The 10,196-nt window shown below is 38.9% G+C and overlaps 1 protein-coding gene across 1 annotated transcript in view; it reads left to right on the top strand.

Annotated features, from left to right (window-relative positions):
• Nucleotides 1–621: 621 nt before the first annotated feature.
• si:dkey-112m2.1 (transmembrane protein 132C) overlaps nt 622–10,196 on the top strand; it is a 176,215-nt gene continuing 166,640 nt past the window's right edge. The window contains exon 1 of the mRNA XM_042509583.1: nt 622–688. Within this exon, the coding sequence (XP_042365517.1) occupies nt 622–688 (67 nt within the window). The remainder of the gene's footprint in view (nt 689–10,196) is intronic.

The raw sequence follows: 10,196 nt of genomic DNA, 5'->3' as shown, positions 1-10,196 counted from the left end.
AACTGAGATTGATGAGGACTTCTTTTGCTCGTGTCGCTGGTGAAAATATTACAGCTTGAGTGGAAGAGGTGTATTTTAATGTGGATGAGACTGCTGCGCCGTATACTGTGCATTAAGAGAAATGGTAAGAAGCAAGGAACTACATCAATTTGACTAATTCAATGAAAGGATGTTGCTTTTCGTACACTAGATGTTGTTTTACGAGTGTTTAAAGTGAAAATTTTGCACGTTCAGTTCACATTTGGGTGCTGTAGGGTGAGATTGGTGACAGACGGTTTGCTTTTACGCACCCCGAGGCACCTGTTTTATTCCTTGAAATTAGTAAAATCAACATGTGCTGTGAAGAATTACATCAACCAGCAAAACGCATGTGATGAGTTCATTTATTGCATGTCTTTTATACATTTTGGGAGTAAAAATCAACAAATTTGGAATTCTGTAGCCTCCAAGTGTGTATTTAGGGAGTATTATTGACCGTGTGCTCGTTTCTGTGCTGGCAGGTGGTGTCGCACGGAATACAGCTGTTTTGTTTTAAATGGAGAACTGCTCAAAGAGGATAAATTGCGTGCAAAGTTGTGTCTGCTGAGGGAGTTATCCAGCCGCCTCCATCCTCGAATTAACATGAGTCCACGGCGAGACGCAGGGCTGCTCCGCTGCGTGGGACTCACCGCGCTCCTCCTGTGCACAGGTAAGCCCACAGCTAATGTCAGTGAGCGCTTGTGTGCATACTGTCAAACGAAAATTATGGAAATGAAAGGTAACGGTCACATAAGAGCCACTGTAAATGCGTCAACCTTTATGGAGTGATTATATTCAGCGTGGAGCGTTTAATGAAATGCAAATTATTTCCTTTCAGCCAAGAGCACATATATGATTTATGAGACATATAATTAGCTGTAAGCTGCTGTGGCAGAATACAAAATTACTTGTTATATTAACATGAATGAACTGTGACAGTTGCCTAGGGAGTGTGTGGGTTTTTTGGGATGTTGTAGCAGCACTTAAATGTGATGCGGTGTGTGTGTATGTTTGTGTGTGTGTGTGTGTGTGTGTGTGTGTGTGTGTGGCACTGCAGAGCACCACGAATAACAAAAGGCTGCAGACACAAGTCAGAAAATGGAAAAAGTGCATCTTTTCGCTGAGTTCGAGCAGTTCTGCACTTGGAAAAACTTGGATGCAGGTGACATCCATCTATCTGTGTGTGGCTTTGAGTGTGTGGTTTTGTTTTGGGGTGCTCAAGCTTATATGGCTGTGGAAGTGTGGATGTTTGGGTGTTATGTGCATTTAGCAAGATGTGTGGGCTCGTGCAAACCTGTGATTACAAAAAGATGCATATGTGGGGAAAATCATGTGGTTTCATCCTCACTGTTTACCTGCCAATCAGAGGCGTATGAAAATCACCTTCTTTCACTCAGGTAAGACTAGCAGAAAAAAGATATCTTTGTCGTTGTTAGATAATGTAAAAATACTTGTTCTGCTGTGTGTATGTACAAGAAATCTCACTTTTGTACTTTTGTCCAGACTTCTATTTGATCACATTGCATTTAAAAATGTCATTGCTGAATTCGGGGAGATCTGGGCAGTCTGAATAAACTTGGGTCCATTAGCAACAAGAGCAGTCAGCTTATTTGACATATTGAAAACAAACAGCGAGTTCAGCAGTATTATCTAAAGCACTTATTTGCAGAGGCGTCTAGAGAAGCCAAAAATTGTGCTCAAGTAAAACAACAGTCACTTCATAATAACCAGAAAAACCAACAAGATTCCTCTTAGCCTGACAACACACAACACACTGCACCTGGCCAAGAAATAGTTCCACACATATCCTCCCATGAAACAGTAGTTTTTTCAATTCTGTAAGAGGTTAAACATACAAGATACAACGTCTTCCTTGGTGAGCTTTAGGCCTAGTCCACATGGAGACCGGTACTTTTGAAAACACAAAAAACCTTTTGGCCTTTTGTCCACTCACAAAGTGCATTTTATGTCACTAAAAACAAACCTTTTGTAAAACTCTGTCCAGGGTGAAGGATTTTAAAGACTCTTGGAGACTATAGACAGGGGAAACTGTCCTTAGCTTTTGAGGGCAGAGTGTGCGCTGTAATTGCCGTTCTTAGCCATCATTAATGAGGCGGCATTTCGTGCAATGGGGGACATGACCAGAACAGTGCTGGCTCTGGCTGACAGGACCTTTTACATGTTTAAACATAAATGTAGGGTAACTCTGCTGATTGGCCAAAATCATCTTTTTCTTTGCATGCCTGAAGGAGTATGGTTATATTGCCATCAGTGGGTTTGGCAATGTTTGGCCTTGACAGTGTTTCAGTTATGGTTTGCTTTTTCATTTAGACAGAGATTTTCCTTTTTATAATATTCTGTGTGGATGGGAGTTTTTCTCAAAAATGAAGAAGAGAAAAACCTTATTTATAACAATAATCGTGTTTGTGTAGACTAGAACTTAAATAAGCATGTGGTCCGATTTACTTTCAACTTTGAACAGAGACGCAACTAATTGTTTCCCCCATTTTCAGCATTTAAGCTAAGCTACGCAAACCTCTTCTCTCTGACCCCCATATTTGATGTACAGACGTGGGATTATTAGTCTTCTTGTCCATTGCTGAATGTTGGAGATATTGGTCCGCCAACCGTGCTAAACTGTAACCTTAGCTAACTCTGTGGTGCTATGTGAGCTAGCAATAGACTCATGCTTCCGTCTGTGCAGTGATACAGTTTGTGGGTGTAGTTTGGTCGAAAGAAACTACATCAAACAACTCACAAAAGGTCTATGGATGATTTTGAATAACCTGGTTATGAATTCTGGAAAAAGACATTACTGTTGAAATTTTTCAGATTTAGTTTTTGGTGCTTTGAACACCACAAGCCAAGTTCTGTCTATTTCCATTATATTAGAGAGAGGGCTGATATCCCTACTGGCAAAATCTCCAATATTCAGATCAATATTCAGATCAACAATCTAGACTGATAAACAGGACTACAGTTAAGAGGAAAATTATGTTTTTTTTTTAACTTTTGAACTATACCTTTATTCATTTTTAAAAAAAATCTTGGATTATTTCTAGTGAATTTTAGCAATCAAGTTGTGTAATAAATAAATGCTGTTATAACCAGTTGGAAAAGTGGTGGAGAAAATGAGATTAGGAGAATTTCACCTAAAAAATGCATTAGAATAAAAAAATAATTAAAAAAAACACAAGTAGCTTGTTTCATCAAGTAAAGGCAACTCCACAAATGTACAGGAAGGCCAAAGACTGATCCACATCTCACTGGTTCTTGTCAGCTACTTAATCTTTGGAGGTGAAAGTGGAATGGAGGGAAAAAAACAGATACCATCCTGTCAGTCAACCCCCTGGTGTGCAGAGTCTCAGAGGATAATATAACTCTCCAGCCATCTGATTGCTTTCACCGAGAGGTTCCAGGTTGTCTCTTTGAGACACGCACTGACAGGCACATACTGTAGAGGATACCTACACACACTCTCAGACTGTCAAACTGGCCATCAGGACATTTGGAAAAATTCCATATAGCCTGGCATGCTATGGGATGTGATGCAGTTTTTTAAACATGACAGATTGGTCGATCGTCATTTCTTATTCAGACAGAAAAGGTTTTAGGGGTGAAAAATTGCAAAATTACCACTTCATAGAGAGGCAGACTTACACAAGCTGCAGATTTTGTTATTGACAACTGTATGTCATTAATACTGCAACATATAAGGCATCATTCATGTCAATTTTGGCTCAGAAAGTGGCAACCCAAAATTAATTATTTAGTAATAGGTAGGTGCAATACAAAAAAGACATGCTGTATACAGTATCTCTCTGTATACCTGTAATTGTCGGCACACTGTATCGTTTTCATCACCTGTTCACAAAAGTATTCGTATGCCAGGGATAAAGGGCACTGTGCTTCAGAAGAGTGGGAGGATTCCCACTCCGAGCTCGCCTGCTCTTTTGTATGTGTGTGGGCCCAGCCAGAGTGGATTGGGATGGAAAGTTAAAGTTACAAAACCAGAACACATTTAGCCTTAATTCAATAATAGCTCTCCAGGTCCCCCCCAACCCTCCCTCTCTCTCTCTCGCACGCACGCACGCACGCACGCTTGCACGCACGCACGCACGCACGCACGCACGCACGCACGCACGCACGCACACACACACACACACACACACACACACACACACACACACACACAGAGAGAACCTCTTCCAAAAACACAGTAGCCAGAGGCATTCAAGAGTAGGGGTGGGAATTGCATTGAAACTGAAGATGCTACCACAATACTTGGCCCACGATAATGATACTATAACAATATTGTTATTCTTTGATAATTGATATATTGCAGCACAATTCATCTGTAATACGTCACGATAAGTTTTCATTCATTTATTTCATCACACATTGCTCACACTGTGCTCAATGTATAATGTGACAGGGACATGGACTCTTTCTTCCAGGATGTCTAAATTTGCTTTAGTATTTTTTTGTATTTAGTACCCTCCATTCCTTTCTCCATCTCTAAGTCACTAAGGAGAACAAGGCGCAAGCAGCTCTCTTCCGTGTCATGCACGCCAGTAGAAACAGTAGACTTTCAGAGTCGTGCAGTGCCAGAATGAGGTTGTTATAACAAAAACAAATAGAAAAATAATTGAAAATTTGTTACTAATCAGAAGAAATATGGGGGAACTGAAAAAGAGAGACCAATGAAAAATGTCTCCTGGGAAAATTGTAATGGTTTGTGAGCATGTCTACATCAGAAGGGAATGTCGGTGAAGCATGAGGTCTAATATGAACATAATTCCTTGGATACTACAGTGGGCTATTTAATGTGGGAAGCAAGGTTATACTCTTGAATAGTCAGACTTCAGTTATAATAAATAAAATATGGAGCAAAGCAGAGATTACAAAGACTGCAGTGTTTTGCAAATGTGCAAAGGAAAGAGCCATATTTTTTCTCTCAGGTGATCGTTTGGCTACAAGTTTGTGTCCTTGTAAGACCACCTGTCCACAAAAAGTCCTCAGGCAAAGTCTCAGAGCAATACACCTGCTTTATAAGCAGCTTTAATATTGGCTACAGTGCTGTTCAAGGTTCTTGAGAGTGACTGACTGGTCAAGGTTCAGGGATGTTTTTCAGGTCTGGTCTGTCCCAGGTACCAGAAAACAACCTAAATTAATTGCCACTGTTAACCTTTTCAGTTGCACTGTTTGTTATTCTGATTCATTTTCTCTCACCATGCTTTTCCAAAGCTCGCACCAAGTTCCTCTGCTTTAGTTTGAATTCTTTCCTTATAATGTTTTATCATTTTAAAATCACCAACAATAAACTAATACTGAAATTAAATTTAAAAAAAGCTTAAACAAGTCAGGTCAATGTCGCTGTGTCTTACTCACCCACGATATCTTAAGATGCCTTGGGGGAATTTTCTTAAATTTGGCACAAACATCCATTTGGACTCACTGATGAACTAATTAGGTTTTGGTGGTCAAAGGTCAAGGTCTATGTGCAGTTATGTCTTTCTCGTGAATACAATATTACAATGTTTCCTCAAATTTGGCACAAATGTCAACTTGGACTCAAGAATGAACTGATTAGAATTTGGTGTTTAAAGGTCAAAGATCAAGGTCACATGACCTCACAAAACATGTTTTTGGCCATAACTTAAGAATTCATACACTAATTATGACCAAATTTTACACAAATGTGTAATAGGATATAATGATCAAGTAATGACAATTTGTATTCAAAAGGTCAAAGATCACATCAAAATGTTCTGCCAAAATATTTCTGGCAATTAATCAACCTCATATCTCAGTAACAGAAGCAGAGCCATTTGGTTGGATACTGAAGTGGTGGCACTGATTTTGGGTGCCCACCTTGAAACTGTGTTGATTGTATCAATCTTGTGTGCTGCCTGGTTGAAGATGTGTATGAAGCATCCAGCATTTCATGGATGTAAAGTTTAAGTGCAACTTGACTGGTGTGCGGAGGCATACAGCCATCTGGCTGTATGTAGTTTTATTGTTGTGTGTAAAATGTTTTAAATAAATGTGAGCTATTTTGTTGAGCTACCTCTTAGCACCTGTTATGAATGAGGTTAAGTTAGACTTTCATTGTAAAAGGTGAAAATGGAAGGAGTGAAGCTGATATGCCTAGCCGCTGACAATGTAGAAAATATAAAAAGAGCCTCACTGTCTTGCTTCACGCTAGTTCACACGGCAGAGCAGAGCCCTGCGCAAGACTGTTTCTGATCATTTATGCCTGCACAATAGATTAATTATGAATAAACTGAGTATTTTCCCATTCCACACAGAGAGAACATATTATCGTACTGTTGTTTTAAGAAAGATACGCATATGTCGGTAATATGAAGCAAAATTATGTTGTATCCTAGTGACTACATACATTCATAAATACAGTTACTCTGGTGTCTTTGGGAAGAATTATTCTTAGAATTACTTGTAATATTCTTAAGAAAGTTCTCCAAATGTCCAACTTGCCTTGCTTTTCCTTTATATTTAAAATTCTTGCTTTTATGTTCTCTCACACTTCAGTTGTAGACGTCTCCATCATTTATGTTAATTAATCTCTGGACCCACTCTTATTTTCTGACCGCCCGCCCTCACCTGCGGCTAACATAAAACTGCCATCCCCATGAGATTTGTGTTGGATCCCGCTGGACCTACGGGATTCTAGTGGCAATGGAGTCCTCTGCTGCAGAGCCTCTGTGTCTTTATTTTATTACCTGCATAAGGGGCAATTTATAAACCTCGGCTAGAAAATTGAGATGTCTGCCCTTTTTATATTACAACTAAAATCACATTTTTCTTTATATACATATATATAAAGACAGAGAGAGAGAGAGAAAGTAAAGTACTGAAAAAAATACTGTTTGTTAGCAGTACCAACTTCCAGGTTCTGTTACTCATATTAGTTCAAATGTGAAAGCTATCCAGCCCTATAATCAGTGATGCTGTTGTTCCATCTGTACACTTTTTGTTGAACCTCAGTTTCCACAGCAAGTGTTCAACAGCCTTCTGAGGAAACAGGTGAAAAAAACTTGAGACTTAAAATAGATAATCTCATGCCAATGTTCAGAGAAGGAATGGGCCTTTAGTGACCACTGCAAAAACATTAAGGCAGAGAAATCCAAACTGGTTTCTGCCACCTGGAGAGCAAAGTCTCATGGGATACTACTTGCTGGCTTTGAGCATCTTCTGGAGGCTGGAGGCTGGCAGCACTGGGAGCTGCCGGGGAGCAATAGTGCTTAAAGAAAAAAAGGAAGGCCGTATAAGCTGACTTTGTAAAAAACGCTCATATGAAACATGTCTCCTCCTCTCTTCCTTTTTTCACCAGTGTTTCTCCTTAAACGCTTCAAAAGGCATTTCTATGAGCTGTAATGTTCATTACCATAAAACAAGCACGAGGATACTTGTCACTGGAGGCCTCAACCGGGAAACTAAAATTGAGTCGGTCTCTTAAACATGGTGGGTCTTTCCCACAGCAGAACAAAGTGAGTTTCCAGAGGCAAAGTCAAAGTTTATCATACTAAAAAGAACACATTTTGTCTGTAAAGCAAAACCCCTCCAGATAAACACACATTTAATAGTCATTTACTAAATCCAGTGCAGAAATGTACTGTCACTGAATGAAATGTGGTATTATAAAATGATAGATGAAGACCAGCTTGCTCCGTATTTTACATAAGACTCCAGAGAGCAGGAGAGGGAAACGCCACACCAGGAAGCCATATGTCATATTATATGGGTCATAACACACAGACACAAGTAATAAAATTAAAGGTCATGTAAAGAACAGTGTTGAGTAAAATTTGTAGCACAACCCTCAATTTTTTGCATGCTTCACAAAAACTAGTGTCATGGTTGGTCATAAAGAAAATTGAATTAGATTAAATTAGAAAATGAACTGAGCTACCAGTAGTTTGAAAAGATATACATGACAGCTTTGTTAGTATGAGAGCTGCTTGTTCTGTCTCGTTTCATGATAATGTTGTTGTATACTGCTGTAGTTTGCTTCTCTGATGTATAAAAGTCTGCATCACAATCTTTTTGACTATTTTACAAATAGCAGTATTGACGCTGCTTCAAAATACCATTTTGGAAAAGCTAATAAAGCATGATCTCAGTGCTCGTTAACCAAGGTATTATGTGGCCTACATGCTCTTTTTGATTTAAAGTTATCCTTAAGGATTAAGATTTCTTAAGAAAAATCAAAAAGTAATTGCACATAAATTATTTTAGCTCAACTGTTTGAAGCCAAAGTCTTTACAACTCGAATTGTAAAAACACAGCTGTAAAAGCCGACAAGCTATAAAAACTAAATTTAATCATTGATATCATAAACTTCTAAAGTTGTCACAGCAGACGTGGTAGCAAACAACTGCCTTATAACAGCAGATATGGAGAAACATAAGTGTTCATTTTAAGTCGAATGACATGAAAGAAAGAATGTAATCGAAAATCCAATATTAACTATCTTTTTAGCTCAGTTTTGGTCTCCACCAACTCCTGAACGGTATATACGGGTTTTTAGCTCTCTAGATGTTTGGCTATTTCGACCAGCCTTTTCGGGCTGTCATGGTGTGGAGCTGGTGGCATAGATTTAGTTTGTCTATGAAAATGGCACCTACAACTGCTGCAGAATATGAGAATGATGAGCATGAAAATCAGTTCTGCAAATTTGTGTAAAAACTTTTTGTCTGTTATTGTAAAGGAATGGCTTTCACCTGACACACAGCAATTTGATCGCTGTTGATATAAAAATATTGATAATGCAGCTTTTAAATTGGCAGTGAAAAGAGAGGGAAAAGTTTTAGGTATGTCTAACCTGCCACTGAACTATAATTTTGGGAAATGGCAGACAATGAAAATCTACCAATATGAAAAAAAAATGCAGCTACTATGATTATAAAAACCAGGTGTGATGCAGCAATTCATTCACTCAACTGCTGTTTTTACAGATGGAGTGTTTTTTCACCCCCAAGGTCCAAAAGTCTAGACTGCTCGCTCCATGGCTTGTTTTCCTGCAGACCCTTAGGAGTCATACAGAGCCAACACAAGTTAGTGACGGTGTTGCTGTAAGGGATGCAGCAGATGGACCTCATGGTGGGAAATGATTGGTTACAGTCATGAGAGCTCAGCAGCAATCATTTCTCCCTGTAGGTTAGTTAAACTTTAGTTTTCTTGCATTTGGTGACATCAGTAGCTAATTTTCCACACTTCTGTTTGGTTTAATGTTTTGTTTTATGGATTTTGTTCACTGCTATCTGTTTTGCAAGTACAAAGAGGTGCTGCATTGTTGTGCTGCATGCCAGACTTTGGGTCGGGGGGACATACAAAGTTTAGGACTGTGACTCCACCAGAAACTGAACTGAGTTCACAGATTTTAGGTACTATGGTCCTACTACCTTTTATATTTCAGTATATTGATAGGCTGCAACCTCTAGTGGCCATAGTAATTATGACTGACGCATAGAAGGAAGTCAGGTGACGCAGTAGAAAGAGCAACAAAGTCTGCATAAAGAGCAGATTGGGGGTGGATGGATAACTCAAACAAACACAGAACTTTCACCCAAGAGACAACTGTTTGTGTCTTGTGTGAAACCAAAAGTCAGCATTGACTTATTTTTATTAATTTAAGTAGGTTTATGCAGAATTGTCTGTTACTGTCAATAAATACACTTGCCAGCAAAAGTGAACATAAAAGCCAGCCCCAGATTAAATCATATTTGGCGAACATTAGAAGAAAATATAATAATATAAACTGAAGGCAGAGTCTCTGCAGATGCACCACCACACACTTTTAGTGGGTTATAAGTGATAACTGAGAGTAGTGTTAGTTCCTAAACCTAACCAAACTATAACCATTTCACAACATTAACTCAGTGTCTAAAGCATATTAGGACTTGGATTTGCAACTTCTGGCCCTCTGGTAGGTGCAGTTTGCCCCATTTAAAGCATTTTAATGGTAGTGATAACAACTGAAAATTGCAGTTTAATTGGCTGATGACATTTAAAATGGGTGATTTGGTTTAGGCAACAAAAGCCCTTTAGTCAAAATGACGGAGAAATCTTTCTTCACTATTAAAGCAGGACTACGATCCTTCTGCTATGTGTGCTTAAACATAACATTAAAAAAAAACAAAAAACAACTTGGCAGA

The sequence above is a fragment of the Plectropomus leopardus genome, chromosome 20 (assembly GCF_008729295.1).
Source record: "Plectropomus leopardus isolate mb chromosome 20, YSFRI_Pleo_2.0, whole genome shotgun sequence".
Classification (NCBI taxonomy): domain Eukaryota; kingdom Metazoa; phylum Chordata; class Actinopteri; order Perciformes; family Serranidae; genus Plectropomus; species Plectropomus leopardus.
The sequence above is the reverse complement of the archived record's forward strand: the minus strand, read 5'-3'. Positions and strand labels throughout refer to the sequence as shown.